Source organism: Narcine bancroftii, chromosome 11 (assembly GCF_036971445.1).
Source record: "Narcine bancroftii isolate sNarBan1 chromosome 11, sNarBan1.hap1, whole genome shotgun sequence".
In the NCBI taxonomy this organism is placed as follows: Eukaryota; Metazoa; Chordata; class Chondrichthyes; order Torpediniformes; family Narcinidae; genus Narcine; species Narcine bancroftii.
In genome coordinates, this window is record NC_091479.1 from 87,892,069 (window position 1) to 87,910,750 (window position 18,682).

Genomic DNA, 18,682 nt, shown 5'->3' on the forward strand with positions numbered 1-18,682 from the left:
GGAACAGAAACCCTGAGTGCCACACAGTGGAGGTGTAAAGTGAGTCGAGCAGGGGGCGAAGAACACAGATTTTTAATACTTGGCCAGGTATTCCATCCAGGGTGTTATATCAGGAGTGTTTGAGACATTTTGGCTTATATTCATTAGAATTTAGGGAATGCAAGGGGGGGGGGGGAAGGGGGGATCTCATTGAAACATTTTGAATGTTGAAAGGCTGGATAGTGTAGATGCAGAAAGGCAGTTTCGCATGGTGGGAGAGTCTAGGACAAGAGGGCACAACTTTAGGACTGAAAGGTGTCTGCTTAGGATAGAGATGTGTAAGAATTTTTCCAACCAGAGCATGGTAAATCTGTGAAAATTGTTGCCACAGACAGTTGTGGGGGCCAGGCCATTGCGTGTATTTAAGGCAGAGATTGATAGGTTCTTGATTAGCCGGGGCTTCAAAGGTTTATGGGGCAGTGAGGCTGAGTGGAGAAAATGGATAAACCTGTTGCTGCTCCGATGTCTCAGGCTGGAGTTGCATGAATTGCGAGAGAATAACGGAGTCACTTTGACAGGTGGCCGATTTCGAGCTGATGAGAGAGAGAGGTGGGTAGAGGCTTGCGAGCGAGACATAATCCCTGGCTGAGAGTCTGCGCGAGCTGGAGAGGGGAGGGGGCACATCGACCCACGCCCCGCAGCGAAGCACCGTCCCCCACCACAGGCAAAGCAGCCCGGCAACAAAGGGAGCACCCTCGGCACCGCAACGGCATGACCCATCAAACCGGCATTCCAGGTACTGGGACAAAACGGCGAACCCGCGGGGCGAGTGAGCTGAAATTGTTTGCTTTGTCCAATCTGCAAGGGGGAGGGTTCGTCTAATCCCTTTACTGCATTAATCCCTTTACTGCATTAATCCCTTTACTGCATTAATCCCTTTACTGCATTAATCCCTTTACTGCATTAATCCCTTTACTGCATTAATCCCTTTTAAGTGACTTTCAGATCATGTTTTGATGACTATCGCCAGAGGACGCGAAGTGTTACTTGTCTACTTTACAATAGTACGTGCTTTTTAAACAGTTAAGTTATAAAAGCATGCCAATTTATAGTGCAAAAGTTGATGGCTTAGAATGAGCAATATATTTCTGAATGAAAATAGACCAAGGCTCGTCTAAGTATTATCATATGATACATTGATGTTGACAGATTGTGACATTTTTTAGTTTTTGCTACAGAACGGTGAATGTAACAAATCAGCTAGTATTATCATATGATACATTGATGTTGACAGATTGTAGCATTGTTAGTTTTTGCAATTACTCAACTTGCAGCAAAAAAAATTAAAATAACACAGCTATAGAAGCTGGAAACAGATTTACAGTATCTAGCAAGACTGATGAGACATAGGCTCATGCTGTTGTCATTCATATTCCCAGGTTGCCTACCTACAGGTACAGTGGTTGCCCCCTGCTGTAGGCTGGTAGGAGCTCAGCCAGTGTGGTGGTTGTATCACCACAGTTGCTATTTTAAAGAATGAAACATGGTGGTTCTGTTTACGATTGTTCAATTTTATTTTTGGTTATTGGTGGTGTCTGTCTTTAGTCTCCATATTGTGGTTATGAGCATGTATCGTGGATTACTACTGTATTTTCAGAAGCATAATGTATAAGTAGCTAAAGGGGGATGGTCATGAGAGCTCCCGGTGACTTGAGATAATACTTCAATGGCCTATATCATGAAAAATAGATTACCTGCCCATTTATCATTGGATGTTTCTGTATTTTCTGCAGTATTGATTGGATTTGAGATGATAATCCATTAGTTGTAACGTAGCTGCAGTTGTCCTTGGGATGTGATTCAGTTGTATTTTGGGACTGCTCTCAACTTTGGAGGGTTAATATTTTGGCTGTAGACTCAACATCTAATGCTGTTAGATGCCAACTTCCCCATTCTCTCCACAGGTGGTGTATGACCAGCTAATTGTTTCCAGCATTCTTTGTTTTGAGTTTCCAGCTTGTGAAGTATTTCTGCCTCTGGCTTCCCACCAGCCTTGGAGAGCTGCAATAGCACTTGTTTTATCAGAGTTGTTTATGTAGTAGTCAGGTCCTAGTACAACTGAATAAAATAAAACTGGTCATGTTTGGTTTGCAGTGGGTTGATGGAATATTTCATTCAACAAATTGCAAATCTGTAACATCAGCGCCTGTCACAGGGTGGCAGTGGAGAGGGTTAGTTTCAAGTTCTTGGGATTCCACATGCTGGAAGACCTTTCCTGAAACCAGGAAATTAAGCAACTGTGAAGAGGGCACACCAACACCTCTTCTTTCCAAGTCTAAGGAGATTTAGCAGGTTGTTGAATAATCTAACAAATTTCTGCAGGTGTACTATCAAAAATATACTGACTTGTTGTCTCGTAGTTTGATTTAATAACTTGAGTGCCCAGGAACGCACAAGGCTGTAGAAAGTGACAAACCTAACCAAGGCTATCCATTGATCTCTCATCAGTTGAAAGCATCTATCTGAGTTGCTGCCTCAAGAACCCTGGTCACAACCTTTTGCTGTTACCTTCAGGCCTGAGGTCCAGGTTCAAGAACCGTTTTTATCCAGTAGCTATCAGGCTCATGAGCCTCCCCATGCTACCCTCACCCTGACCATAAACTAGTCCAGAAGATCTGTTTGCAGTATTGAAATGCTTTTTTTTCTTGCTCTAATTGCAACTATGAATACATATGTATCTATCCTTTTATATTTGTTTCTTGGCACATTGTGGTTATTTAATGTAGCTGATGTGTCTTATGTACCTGTTTTAATGTAGCTGATGTGTCTTGTGTACCTGTTTGCATGCACTGAGTAAGAATTTGGTTATTTGCACATTGTACTTGTGTATATGGCAATAAATTCTCTTCACTTATTCCTCAATCAGTTATTTGTATTTTTGCAGTATCAGTAATGGCGATGAAATAAAATTATATCAAATGTTGATATTTCAATTAGAATTTTAAGCTGGTTGGTGTTAATTCTATTTCCAGATTTTAACAAGAAATCTTATATTCAGGTTCTTGTAGTAATGTGACTTGTTGAATTATCCTTCAGTTCTACAATTATTCATATTATTAGGACTTAAAATTCACAGTCCAGTATTTTATTGTAGGGTATCACAGTTACTGTCGGTCTGATCCCTTTCTCTCCTGTCATAGATTGTTGTACACATTGGAAACTAGTGTGTGTTGTTTCTAAGATCAGGGTGGAGCATATGACAAATGCAATTCTGGACACAGCAAGAAATGTAACAAGAAGGGAATTGACCTTGACCTTGAATTCCCTTTAGAACAGAGGTGAGAAGAAATATCTTCAGCCAGAGGCTGGTTAATCTGTATAAACCGTTGCCACAGACAGCTGTGAAGTCAAAGTATATTTAAAGCAGAGGATGATAAGTTCTTGTTTAATAAGAGCATCAAAGGATATAGGGAGAAGGCAGGAGAATGGAGTTGAAACAAAAAATACATCAGCCATCTATAACCATCATGATAAATCAGTGAGAAAATAATGTCATTTAAAAGGTGACCAGAGAGGAACAACACCTAATATTTTGTCTGGGTGCACTCCAAACAGATGGCATAAACATCGACCTCTATTTTCTATTCAGCCCTTCCCTTATCTCCCTCTATCTCTTTCCCTATTAGTCTCTCTCCTTTCCTCTAGCTCTCCACATCATAGACTGAAGGGCCTGTTCTATGCTGTAATGTTCTATCCCCTTCCTTATTCATTCAGGGCATTACCCTCTCCTATTACTTCTCTGCTTTTTTCTCTTCTGCCCTCCCACCCATGTCCATCCGTGCTCCTCTCCCTGCTCTTTCTTTCCTCCTCTCCTCTCCTCCCTACCAGTTTTTTTGCTCAAACCTTGATGAAGGACTCATCAGGCTCGAAACGTTGGTGATATCCCTTTGCTTCCTATAAACGTTGCGTGACCTGCTGAGTTTCTCCAGCTCCTTTGTATATTGCAAGGGTTTCCAAAGATTAACCACCCTGTGGCTGAAGAAATTCCTTCTCACCTCTGTTCTAAAGGGATTCAAGTTCAAGGTCCATTCCTTTCTTGTTATATTTCTTGCATGTAATGGTTGTTCATAACAAGAATCATTTTATCATCTCAGCTGGTTTAAAGCTGTTTTGACAATGTTATGTGTAGATCATACCACCTGTGGTGAAAATATAACACCTGCACTGGATAATAGAGGAGCAATGTTGTCATTCATAACTTGGTCCATTTTTATTTTTAATTATTATTTTCCACTCAAGGCCTTGGGGATTTCCTCTATCATGCATTGATACCTAATTTAATTTGTATCAGCTAGGATTCTACGTTGAAAGGATTTTAAAATTAACACTAGATCTGATCTTAATTTAACCCCTATAGGTAAACTTACTTGAACTAATTTTATTCTCCTGTTCATATCTTCTGAATGTTTCATCATATTAAAGTGAATTTAATTTTCTTTCAGCTCCTGTGATTTTAACCTTTTTATTTTTAACTTGTAACCTTAAATTATGTTCTTTTGTTCAAACTTCTCAACCAGTGGGGATGATCTGTTACATTTTCCATGTCTATTTCATTGTTTTCAACTATGAAATAATTCCACTGGCTGGCCTTGCAAGTTATTGCTGATAAACAGACTTTTGCCGGTTCTGGAGTTCTAATTATCTCAAACATCTTCCACCGCATTTTATGTGGCTCCCATGATAGATAATGTTAACCCATAGTTTATGGCCACGGTTTATGCCCATCATTCTAATTAATCTCCTGGGAATTATACTGTGTTGTTCTCTACAAAGAAGGCATCACCATCGACCCCTTCATGGAATACTTGATCCTTCTCAGGGTGGTGGGCTGGTGGCAGTGCTGGATGGGAAGTGTGACTAAAGGTACAAAGAACACATACATCTTTCTTGTACGTTCCATCCATCCCATTTGCTTTCAACTTATTCAAAAGACTGAAGCCAAATACGTCATGGTGGCCACCAAGGCCCGCTCTTGCAAGAGGTTGGCCTCCACTGCCATAGGTGTTATTTTCTGTTGATTTGCCCGTTTCCACTGCAAAAGTTCAATCTGTTCACTCCCCCCCCCCCCCCCCCCCCAGCATTCATCAACCCTCATTTTGACCCCTTGGATAGTCCCATTGATCGCTTTTGGGACCTCTGCTACAAAGCCTTCTTCTATTTCCTGGCACTGTGAAACCGTGTCTAAGAATTTCAATAAACTAGTCTACTACTTGAAGAAGTACTTTGAAGGCAATAGGGTCAGAATATACTCTTTCACTATGGGATTTTTCTTGATGAAATTTCATAGATGTTGGTTCCCAAATTTTGCTTCTTTGTTGAAACTTCAAACAGACGTTTGACTTTTATCTCTAAATGTGGCAAACTGATTGTTGTGTAATTCTCTCAATGAACAACAGAAATTATGGGGTTGCATTTCAGAGTTTTTCCAATGGATATAAATGGTCTCTGGCAATTTTTTTTAACCATTTTGTTCTTGATCTTCAGGAAGATTTGTTCTAAGTGTCTATCTCAGTCAGAGTAATTTCTTGCTTTAAAATTACGACAAAATAAGTAACTATTTTACCCCAATTTACTTGTGTATAAGAGTTTATTGGAAACACTGAGATTCTTCAAATAGATTCTTCAAAACAATCTTCAAATCAAATTTTTGAACAAAAAATGTGCCATTTATCTTTATGAATTTTGCACACACTTTCTTAAGAGTTCCCTTCTGCAGACATTTTTAAACAGTGCAAATATAACATTAATGTGATATTTTACAGATATACTATCAATTAAGACACATTTACTGATTCAAAATGTACATATAGTTGTTGAATAATTTGCTTTTATTTTGGAAATCATTTGGAGCAATGAAAAGACTGCATCAATCTATCTGATTAGAAATTCCCCGTAATATTCAGGCAACGGGACAAAGCTCACATAAATTGTACCTTGTCTAGGGGCTCCAGATATCTTTGTCCTACTTGGAGTTTCTGTGATATCTTATCCCTGCAGTTGAAGGTCAGTCTGGACTTTTAGGGAGTAAGTGGGTCCATAGATGGTTGGATTAGACTTCATGAGCCTGTAAAAATGATGAAGCAGCATACCACATGTGGCCATTGTGTCAAGTTGCACCTGCCCCATTTATTGTTGGGACTGTAGGTTCCAACACATCAGAACTGGAGTAAAAACAATTTACCTTCAACCTTGCGAAGAAGAATAAAAAGGATCTACATGCTACTTGTGATCTTTTTGTCATAAATATTTTGTCATTTGAATTCTTAATAATTATTTGTTCCATCTGATTGCCCATGAAATGTAAAAATTCAATCTGCAGGGAGAATATCTCATGAGAAATTTCCACACTGGTTCTCCTGTGCTGTAAAACTTAACTCAAACTTTCAGAAGTGCATCAAAAATTATGTTCCTTTCTCTGCCACTTTGGTAGTAGAGATATGATTAACTGAGTAATGTTAAGCCTAGTGCAAAGAAAAACCACCAGTTAATGATTTTAAATCTTCAAAGTAGCCCTGGGTAGCAACTGCTTTAGTCATTAATGTATAATTGGAGAGGTTGTGCTACATTTTTATTTCTGAAACACCTGTGGTGATACACCACTAGCCGACTGCAGGGGGTGACCTGTGTACCTGCAGGAAGAGCACTGGAGGACAAGACAACACCAGGCTGGCTGTCAATCAGCCGACCTGAATGGACCAAGCCCCACCCGGTCGGCTGCCAATCAACCGCCAGGATACAAGACACATCCGGCCCCTCGAGGTCAGTCACAAGGAGCCAGCACAGCTAACCACAACTAACTGCAGCAGGGACTAAAGTGAACAAAAAGTGGAATAAAGCTTGTTGATCAGTCCTTAAGTCTTGCGGCTGCTTTCTGTTATACAGCGCACCACAACACAGTTTTTTTTTCCTGTGAAACAGAATACAATTATTCCTGTCCAATAACGGGGTAATTTTAGCAAGTCCAAACAATATAATAAAATTAATTTTCATTGTATATTGCTTGATCTTGATATTGTGTTTGAGTTGGAATGGAAAGGATATACACTAATATTGACTGCAATTTTTACACAGAGAGAGAAAGGAAAGGTCATACAGCAAATGTATATTAGCATTCAGTGAATAGTCATACTTCCTTGGATTAGGAATGCGAATATAGATTAACTGTAAAATTTTCTCTGACTGGATCTGATCATGTTCAGTAACATGGATGTTTTTTAGAGTTGCAGTAGAGTTCCTCTCTTGTTCTGTTCCCGTTTTGTACCCTTTCAATGTACACTTCATGCTGCGAGTGGCTGTTTCTGTAACATGTTGAAAAAACATGGAATTGAAATTAGTGAAGGTCTGGAGCCCAAAACATCGACTACCTATTGCTTTCCATGGATGCTGCATGACCTGCTTAGTTTTGTGTATTGCTAAAGTATCAGTGGGTGAAGGATGTGTAAACAATGGTATTTTAAAAAGAAAATATGGAAGTTGTGCAGCGACTTGTGCTTAGGAATATCCACGTTGGTGTCTGTCTGAGCTGAATCACTTGCATGAAGCTTTATTTATCGATAGCAATTCATTTTTGCACTTCTTTCCTGGTATTATTCTTCAAATTTATGGTGGATTCTGGACCATAATAGGGAAAAACATGTTATTAATTATACATGTCAGCAGATTGTTAACCTTGTAAATGACATTTTTTAACCATAGTTAACAAGTTTTGGCAGTCATCTGCTTCTGTTTTACAGTTTCCAAGGAGCTAAAGGATATATTTGCCAGAGCCAGGAATGGAGAATTCTGTGTCCTAAAAATTGTGATTGAAAATGGTAGGTTAATGAGAAGTTGGAACCTCTGCCTTTAGACAATAGACAATAGGAGCTGGAGTAGGCCCTTTGGCCCGTCGAGCCAGCACCGCCATTTTACAGATCATGTGACCCTGCAGAATTATCTTTTATATTGCACCTTAAGTAGTGGCTAAACCTATTAATATGATTCCTAAATTTTTTTTTGTAAACCTAACATAAAATTACATCATACAACCCTGATTGATTGTCTTCGTTGATAGATACCTACCATAGATTTAGAATTAATGTCACAAATAAATATTGTCGGGCTCCTTGTGCTCTGCAGTATAGCTGTTATAAATTTATTTATTCTGCAGAAAAAATCTTTCCATTTCACATACAAAATGTTACCTTGGAAAAGCAATGGACATTGCTAAAATATGGGTATAGAAATTTGTTTTCGACTCTTCTCCCCTAAAACTCCTGAAAATGATCTTAATGGTAAACAGAACAATTTTGTACACCTGGCTTTAGAGATTGCATCTGCAAAATTTTTCACTGGCACAAGAATTTATCATGCGTAAATAAAGAACAGTACATTATCAGAACTGAGTGTATCCATTCCTGTTCTATAAATCTTATAGTTGAAGTTTCCACCTTTATGCAGTTCTCACAAATAACATTGCTATCTGATTTAAGCTCTGCTGAACCCTTTAAAAGATAACTAATCTGTTTAGTCATTTAGCTAAAACTTCTGTATTAGCTAACAGGCCAACCTTCTGCTCTTGTTAAATAATGCCAATGGTATTGTCAGTGTTCAGCTGAATCACTGAAAAGAGCAGATTGAATCTGTATTCAAAGTGGTTTCATGGAGAGTTTATCTCATCAAATTCAGAACTCCCTCAGGACAACACGAGAATATCAACCTCAGTTTATCGATGAGGATTGAGTAGATGTTGAACTTACGACATAATGATTTAGACATAGTGTTACGAGCCCAAAGGACCCTAAAACCCAGCAGCAATAGATATTCACCAAGACAAGTAGTTACTTAAACAAAATTTGTTTTTAATTATCTTTAAACATGAAAACAGAATCAAACTTTAACTTATCTCTATTTTCTTAACTGACCCAAATTAATCCCCTTCTAATTCTAAGTGCACGTGTATGATGAGTGTATAAGTTAAAGTTATTTGGTTCACAGTTCAATCTTACTTCTCCTTCTTTCAAGTTCTCTGGATGGAGACAATTCTTATATTGTACACAGAATTTAACATGTATAAAGTTCACCAGACTTTGGTGGTCAAAAGGTAAATGTTTACCGCTCAGGAAGGTTCTTTGGAGGTTTGCAGAGAGATATTTGTTGTTCCAGGATGTCCACAACTGAGGTGCCACCATTAGTCACCTCAAGGTCACGCTGATGAGGAGTCACGTGATGGAGTAGTGGCCGGACGGTGAACTCCAGCCCTCTCCAGAAAAGTCAGAAAAAACAAAGCAAAACACAAAAGCACAAAAATAAAAATCAAAGTAAAGTGAATATAAAGGTGGAAAGAAGCTGGCGACGAAAAAAGAAAAGTCGAAACCAACGGTAAGAAGAGAGGAAGAGAAGACAACGGAAGATGAAGGAAAAGGCCTTACCTGTTCGAAGAGGCCCGCGGTGGAGAGAGAAACCCGCTCCCTCAGGTCGGTAGAAAGTGGACTACAAAAATGGCTCGATGAGCCGAGTAAAAGTGCGCGATGCGCATGAAAAAAAACACACCGACGGGAGGGGTGACCAGCTGGGGAGTCGATCTCTACAGCCGGCAATGACAGCTGCAGAACACCTGCAGCAAGAGGAGAATATAGAAGACAACGAAAACAAGAAAGAAGAGAAGAAAAGGGCAACAAAGAAACAACAGATGGCCAACCCAGAGGAAGAAGAAGAGGAAGAGGAAGAGTACAGTGAAATAGAAGAAGGGAAAGGCAAGATAAAGGATATACTTTCTCTTATTAAAGAATACATGGAGTCATTTAAAGAATGGCAAGCGCAAGAATTTAATGATTTAAGAAGAAGAATAAACAATACAGAAGAGAAAATGAATAAAATAGATATGACCTTATCAGAAATGGGAAAAAGAATGGACAAGGTGCAAGAACGAGAAGCAGCAGTAGAAATGGAGGTAGAGGACTTAAAAAAGAAATTAGAGGAATCTAATAAAAAAGTTAAAGAGACACAAGAACTGTTAGCTCAGAAAATAGATATAATGGAAAATTATAACAGAAGAAATAACATAAAGATAGTGGGCCTTAAGGAAGATGAAGAAGGCAAGAATATGAGAGAGTTTATAAAAGATTGGATCCCTAGGATCCTAGGATGTCCAGAACTACAGCAAGAAATGGAAATAGAAAGGGCACATAGAGCATTGGCCTTTAAACCACAATCACAACAAAAGCCAAGATCTGTTTTAGTAAAATTCCTAAGATATACTACAAGAGAAAAGGTACTGCAGAAAACAATGGAAAAAGTAAGAGAGGACAATAAGCCACTGGAGTACAAAGGGCAAAAAATCTTCATTTATCCAGATATAAGTTTTGAACTCCTGAAGAAGAGAAAGGAATTCAATACAGCAAAGGCGATTTTATGGAAGAAAGGGTATAAATTTATACTAAAGCATCCAGCGGTATTGAAAATATTTATTCCAGGACAACAAAACAGACTATTCTCGGATCCAGAGGAAGCACGAAAATTTGCAGAACAATTACAAAATAGACTGAGAGATGAAGACGTGTAATGAGAGTACAAAAGACTGCGAACTAAAAAGACATAAGTTTTGAACTCCTGAAGAAGAGGAAGGAGTTCAAAACATCGAAAATGATCTTATGGGAAAAAAAACTATTCTTGGATCCAGAGGAAGCAAGGAAATTTGCAGAACAACTACAAAACAAACAGAGAGATGAAGACATGTAATAAGAGTAAAAATGACCATGATCTATATGTATGTGGGTAAAGAGGTATATGTGTGTATATGTATAATGTGCATACATGAATGTATCCATATTTAGAGGAAAATATAGATAGTATAGACAAGAATTGATAAGGGAAGGAAAAGGAATAGATGGAATAAGGAGGGAATTAAAAGAGTGACCTTTGTCACATATGAAAAGTGAAATCTTTTCTGGGGGGGGGCTGCGTGGGGGGGTGTTACGGTCACTGCAAAATCAGCTGACGCTTGCGAGTGAATTTGCAAATCCAAATGGAGAGGGGAGATGTGGTTGTCCGACAAGGGATAAAGGACAACTCAGAAGGGGAAGGGGGGATTGGGGCTAAAGAAGTTTTAAATAGGAGAATAAGGAAAATGTTTGATGTTTTAGGAATGTTGTCTTATAAAGGATTCAAAACAAGAAAACAGAAATGGATAAGAAGGAAAGGTAATGATGGAGAAATGGAAAGGGAAGATAAACAAAGTATAAAATGGCTACGTTGAACGATATGACTTTAAATATTAATGGAATACATAACCAAATTAAAAGGAAGAAACTGCTAAATTTACTGAAAAAAGAAAAAATTGATATAGCATTTGTGCAAGAAACACATTTAACTGAATTGGAGCATAAGAAATTAAAAAGAGATTGGGTAGGACACGTAACAGCAGCATCGTATAATTCAAAAGCAAGAGGAGTAGCTATATTAATTAGTAAAAATGTGCCATTTAAAATAGAAGAGGAAATAATAGATCCAGCAGGGAGATATGTAATGATAAAATGTCAGATATATTCGGAGTTTTGGAATCTACTCAATGTATATTCACCTAACGAAGAAGATCAAAAGTTTATGCAAGATATCTTTTTGAAGATAGCAGACACGCAAGGGAACATATTAATAGGAGGGGATTTCAACCTGAATTTGGATTCAAATATGGACAAAACTGGGAAAAAAATTAACAGGAAGAACAAAGTAACCAAATTTATAATTAAATCGATGGAAGAAATGCAACTTTTGGATATATGGAGGAAACAACACCCAAAGCAAAAGGAATATTCATATTACTCGGCTAGACATAAAACATACTCAAGAATAGACCTATTTTTGTTATCAGCTCGTATGCAAGATAGAGTAGAAAAAACAGAATATAAAGCTAGAATACTATCGGACCATTCACCCTTAATATTGACAGTAAAGTTAGAGGACTTCCCTCCAAGAATGTATAGATGGAGATTAAACCCCATGTTACTTAAAAGGCAGGATTTTAGAGAATTTATTGAAAAACAAATTAAAATGTATTTTGAAATAAATACGGAATCAGTGGAAGATAAGTTTATACTATGGGATGCAATGAAAGCATTTATTAGAGGGCAAATAATAAGTTATGTAACCAAGATGAAGAAGGACTATAATCAGGAAACAGAGCAGTTGGAAAGGGAAATAGTAAATATAGAAAAAGAATTAGTAATGAAGGAAGATATAACTAAAAGAAGAGAATTGGAAGATAAAAAAATAAAATATGAAACACTACAAACATATAAGGTGGAGAAAAATATAATGAAGACAAAACAGAAATATTATGAACTAGGTGAAAAAACGCACAAAATCCTAGCATGGCAGCTTAAGACAGAACAAGCTAAGAAAATGGTATTGGCATCAAGGAAAAAAGATAAACAAATTACATATAATCCAAAAGAAATTAAGGAAAACTTTAGAGAATTCTATGAACAATTATACCGAACTGAAAACGAAGGGAAAAAAGGGAAAATAGATGAATTTCTAACTAAAATTGAACTACCAAAACTACAAATAGAGGAACAAAATAAATTAACAGAGCCATTTGGAATAGTAGAAATACAAGAGATAATAAAAAAATTACAAAATAATAAGACGCCAGGGGAGGATGGATTCCCAATAGAATTCTATAAAACATTTAAAGACTTATTAATTCCGCCCCTCCTAGAAGTAATCAACCAGATTGATAAAACGCAAAGCTTACCAGATTCATGTAAAACAGCAATAATTACAGTAATACTAAAGCAAGGGAAAGATCCACTCACACCAGCGTCAAATAGACCAATATCTTTACTTAACACAGATTATAAGATAATAGCTAAATTATTAGCAAACAGATTAGCAGAGTATGTACCGAAAATGGTAAATCTAGACCAAACTGGATTTATCCAAAAAAGACGCACAACAGACAATATTTGTAAATTTATTAACTTAATTCATGCAGAAGAAGGGAATAAAGCACCAACAGTAGCAGTTGCTTTAGACGCAGAGAAGGCCTTTGACAGAGTAGAATAGAATTATTTGTTCAAAGTATTGCAAAAATTCAGTTTTCCGGAGAAGTATATTAATTGGATTAAAGCATTATATAAGGGACCATTAGCGAAAGTGACAGTAAATGGACATGTATCAAAGCAATTTAACTTAAGCAGGTCAACATGACAGGGATGCCCACTATCACCTTTATTGTTTGCGTTAGCTATAGAACCACTAGCAGAATTGATAAGAACAGAAAAAAATATAAAAGGGATAAAAATAAAAGACAAGGAATATAAAATCAGTTTATTTGCGGATGATGTTATAGTATTCTTAACAGAACCAGAACTATCAATAAAAGAATTATATAAGAAATTGAAGGAATATGGAGAAGTGTCGGGTTACAAGATCAACGTAAATAAAAGTGAAGCAATGCCTATGAATGATGCAGATTTCTCAAAATTTAAGAAAGAATCACCATTTAGATGGCAAATGCAAGCAATAAGGTACCTAGGTGTACAAATAAACAAAAATCTCGGCCAACTATATAAACTCAATTATTATCCACTAATGAAAAAATTACAGGATGATTTAGAGCATTGGAAAGATTTACCATTAACACTAATAGGAAGGATAAACTGTATTAAAATGAACATTTTTCCAAGGATATTATACCTATTTCAGGCATTGCCAATACAACTGACAGAGAAATTCTTCAAGGAGTTAAAGAAAATAATAAGGAAATTTTTATGGAAAGGGGGGAAACCGAGGATAGCACTAGAAAAATTAACAGAATGGTATAAACAAGGAGGCTTACAACTGCCAAACTTTAAAAATTATTATAGAGCCGCATAATTAAGATACCTATCAGATTTTTATCAAACAAGGGAAAAGCCAGATTGGACTAGATTAGAATTAGATAAAATAGGGGAAAAGACACCTGAACACATATTATATAAATGGGATGAAAAATTGGTACAACATAGAAGTTCTCCAGTATTACATCATCTCCTCAATATTTGGAAGAAGATTCATGTAGAAAGAAATAAAACAAATTATCAATTACCAAAACTAATATTGACGCAAAACAAGTTACTCCCTTTTACAATAGATAACCTTTCCTTTAGAGAATGGGAGAAAAAAGGGATTAAAAGAATAGAAAATTGTTTTTCAGGAAATAGATTATTATCCTTTGAACAAATGAAAGATAAATACAATATAACTCAAGATACAGCTCTGGCATATTACCAATTGAGATCCTACTTGAAGGATAAATTAGGAAGCAGTTTGAGTTTGCCAGAGGGAAGTAACTTTGAATATGTGATTACAGATACAATGATAATCAAAAGATTTATAACAAATATGTATATTAAACTGCAAGAAAAGGAGAATGAGGAAACAAATGGTAAAACTAAACAAAAATGGGAACAGGATTTAAATATAAAGATAAAAAAGGAAACATGGGAGGAGTTATGCTCTGGAACGATGAGAAATACAATAAATACGAGGTTACGTATGATACAATATAACTGGATACACAGGCTATACATTACACCTCAAAAGTTAAATAAATGGGACACAACAGTATCTGATAGATGTTTTCGATGTAAAAAAGAAATGGGAACAACAATTCATGCAATCTGGACATGTGAGAAAGTAGAAAAATTTTGGGAAGATCTCAGTCAGATATTAAATAAAATAACAGAAAACAATATACCAAAGAATCCAGAGATCTTTCTCCTAAGTAACATAAAAAACAAAGAATTTGGAATTGATTTGGAGGATGCACAAAAAAGATTTGTTAAGATAGCTCTAGCCGTAGCAAAAAAATGTATTATGTCAACCTGGAAATTGGAAGATAATTGAAAATACAACAATGGTATATAGAAATGAATAAATGTATTCCATTAGAAAAAATAACATATAGTTTAAGAAATAATATTGAAATATTCGAACAAATATGGGAGCCTTATATTAAACACAATAGCGAAAACCTACCGGGGACAAACATTACCTAAGTTAGCGGAAGGAAAAGGAAATGAAAAGAATGGACTCAGTGGAATTTCTGGTGTATTTTTATTGAATGACAACATTGTCTGACTGGTTTAATGTATCCTAGATTTTATACCTTAAATGGACGGGAGGGGGGAGGGGGGAGGTGGGAAGGGTGGGAGGGGAGGAGGAGGCGAGAAAATGACATTGTATATGTGTGAAAAGGAAAAAATGTGTATCATGGTTAATGTGATTTATGGTGTGAAAAATAAAAAAAATTATAAAAAAAAAAAAAGGTCACGCTGATGAAACTTGCCCCATCAAGGTTATCCAGATGGTAACCTCTGTCTTTTAGGCAGAGGTTCCTTTCCGTTCTTCTTATTATAAGAGAAACATCAGATAGATAGCACTTCCAGCCATCCGCCACTCTGGAGCTTTTGTTTCCAACCAGCTTCTCCTGGCTTGCACTGTTCAACTGCTTTCAGTGTCACACACACACACACACACACACACACACACACACACACACACACACACACACACACACACACACACACACACACACACTGGCTGAGAGAGCTTGTTGAGCTTGGTCTCACCCCCCCCCACCCCCCCCCCCCCCCGCCCTCTCTCTCTCTCTCTCTCAACTATCAATGTGACTCTCTCACTTGCAAACCTCCCCCCCCCCCACCTTCTTCAGCAAACAGCAGGAGTTATCCTTCTGCTCCCATCTGTTATCTTAGATAAGCAAAACCCAGGAGTGACCTTTCTGTGAGCACTCTGTAGGTACTTGCAAACAGCCGGTTTGTCCCCTCCAAGACAATAGTCTATTCATTTCATGAGGTCATTTCATTTCGCACCGACTTGTGAAATGTGCATAGCATTCTCCATAGTTTTTGCAATGTTCCTGAATATGAATATGAATCTTTCAAATAAGATCTGTTTAAAATGTGTGTATGGATGTAACCTACTCTAATCTTACCAAATTCCTCCCAATATTTATCCATTACAATAGGGGTTGGCAGCAGTGCAAAGCCTTTGCTAATTTCAATGACAGTGTGGATAAACCTCAACTAATCTTTATATGTAAAATGTTGCCATTTTTAAAAAAAAACAAATAAAAACTTTACAGAATTTTAGCATTAAGCTAAGGAGAAAGCAAGTTACAGGAATGGATTTTGAATTAATAATTTAATAGTCCTTGCTAATGTCAATTACTTGTTACAGAACAACTCAAGGTGGGTGCATCCAGAGAGTCGGTAGCCAGATGGGACCAAGAATATGATTCGTGCATCCTTCCTCTTCTAGATGAACAGCAACCTGGCTATATCTTGTACCGAATGGACACCACGAATGCTCAGGGATCTCGGTGGCTCTTTATTGCTTGGTCACCTGATCCTTCACCAGTAAGAATTTGGTTGTCAAATAAAGATAAAGGAAAGCATGATTAAAAATAGCACATTTTGCAAGAAGCTACCTTAAGGCCAAACCGCATTTTAAGAAATATTCTTCTTCCCAATTCAACAGAAAGATGTTGTTTATTAGGATGCAGTTTACAGGCAATCTTAGGTGTTTGATACCTTGCTCAAGTGCCTTGAATAAATTTACTATTTTACTGTAGAGGGGTCTAGAGATTTCATGATGCAACTCCCACAAATAACCTCCCACACTAAAAAAAAATGGTGTAATGCAGTCATGCAGCAATTGGAGATTCAACTTCCTACTTTTCTGCTAGATTTTTCCTTCACCAGCACCTTTTAACCAGTATAAATCTCTTACCAAATGATGCCAATAACAGTGTGGCATTCAAAATTCATCTCCAGGGTGAATTTCAATTTGTACGAAGTTCTTGTGTACTAATAATCTTTTTACTGAGTTCTTGTGTACTAATAATCTTTTTACTGAGTTCTTGTGTACTAATAATCTTTTTATTAATAATAATTAATATTAATAATCAATATTAATAATCAAATATGTCCCCAAATACAGCTTCTCCAATGTCGGTTTTGTTTAAAAATCCAAATCCATGTTCAAAGAATGTATGTGAATTCTTCATTATCTTCAGGTTCGACAAAAAATGCTGTATGCAGCAACAAAAATGGCTCTGAAGAAGGAATTTGGGAGTAGCCACATAAAAGATGAAATATTTGGAACTGTAAGGGTACGAGGCAAGATTACTTTTCATTTTCATTTGTGGTTGTGTTGTTATTTTTCCCCTAAGGTTCTTTGTTTTACCTCAATATAGGAATGGTGCTCTTTATATTTAATATCTGTTCAAAGTGTGCTCAAATAACTTGTTTTGCATGATCATCTTTGATGTTACATCAATAGGAAAATTGACATCCCATTTACCACCAAATTCTTTCATTATTCCTCTTCTATCTTCCATAAATATCGACGGAGCTATAAACATTTGGTCATTTGAATATTTTCATCCTCTCATAAATTCTGCTTGCCTATTATTCCAGCTTCACTGACTTAAATTGGCACCTTATTTCTGAATATTTCAATTAAAATATATTTTAATGCCAATCTTGTCTTGGCCCCAATAGTTTTCAGGCTCCTTCCCAAACTCTATGTCAGACTCTCCTCCTTATGAATTTCAACCCTTTGCCATTAGCTCTTAGCTACCTGAGCATTGTACTTGTAGCGAGTATCTTCCTCATTTATGAAGAGTCACTCTTCATAAATGATCAATGACAAAGTTTAGAGTTTTTTCAACAGTTTACTGCACCTTATGAGGGTTATTACTTATCAACTTTGATACACGATGCTTAATACATTACTTAAAACATGTGATTGATGTGGTCACTAGAGTTTTCAGGTCTAAGCTCTAGACTCTACATCTCCTTGGAGTAAAGGACAATTCAAAACTGGTTGTCTTATCTCAAAACCACACATAAAGGCCTTGGTCTCACATAGGCTACATTCAAAGGAATGCAAAATAAACTGAGGACTGCTCCATTACTGGCAGCCCTGGCAATGCAAGTGATTTTAACCCCTACAATACTGGACCCTAATTATTACATCTACCAATAATAATTACCATTACCAAACAATTCAAATATAATAATGCTTTGGGTAAATATTCAAGAGAAAGTGAAAGTCACCCACCAAAGCAATCTGCTTCTTGAAAAAGTCAGATTTTAGCAATCGTTCTGTATAGAAAGTCGATTCGAATTTTCAAGGTATTCACTTTCTTGAGGTCACAAGATGAGTCTTTCTCCTTTTCGTTTTCTTCTGCGGTCACTTATAGAAAGAGTGGGTCTCTAACAACATTGATTCATCAAACTTATCAATAGCCACTTTGATTTTCATCGTCTTTTCCTGTAATTTCAGGTTCAAATTTTCAACCTTCAATTCAATCTCATTTCTTGGTGATTTATCTTGGAGTTTTCTATTAGATTCTCTCTCTGTATTTATCAACTGGGTCTTCAAGAGTATAATTCTTTCCTTGCTTTACATAGTCATTTGTTTGGTGTCATTAAACAATGACTTGTTCTCTATCAAGATGTGAATCTCCTCCTCCATTCTTTTGCTTCTTGATATGCTGAATCCCTTCAATTTATTTAGCAGTTATTCTTCCTCTTGGATTTATAAATTCTATTTACAATTAATTCTTCATTCTTGTCAACTTTCAAAACTGAAGATT

At 36.7% G+C, this 18,682-nt stretch overlaps 1 protein-coding gene across 12 annotated transcripts in view; it reads left to right on the forward strand.

Moving 5' to 3' along the window:
• Nucleotides 1–18,682, forward strand: part of LOC138746094 (twinfilin-1-like) — a 42,122-nt gene continuing 23,440 nt past the window's right edge. For 10 of the 12 annotated variants that reach the window (XM_069903923.1, XM_069903921.1, XM_069903927.1 and 7 more), the window contains exons 1-5: nt 1–87; nt 558–775; nt 7,773–7,850; nt 16,258–16,436; nt 17,096–17,191. In XM_069903923.1, the coding sequence (XP_069760024.1) occupies nt 751–775; nt 7,773–7,850; nt 16,258–16,436; nt 17,096–17,191 (378 nt within the window). In that variant the 5' untranslated portion in view covers nt 1–87; nt 558–750. The remainder of the gene's footprint in view (nt 88–557; nt 776–7,772; nt 7,851–16,257; nt 16,437–17,095; nt 17,192–18,682) is intronic. The other 2 variants (XM_069903935.1, XM_069903925.1) reach the window with 2 other exon arrangements.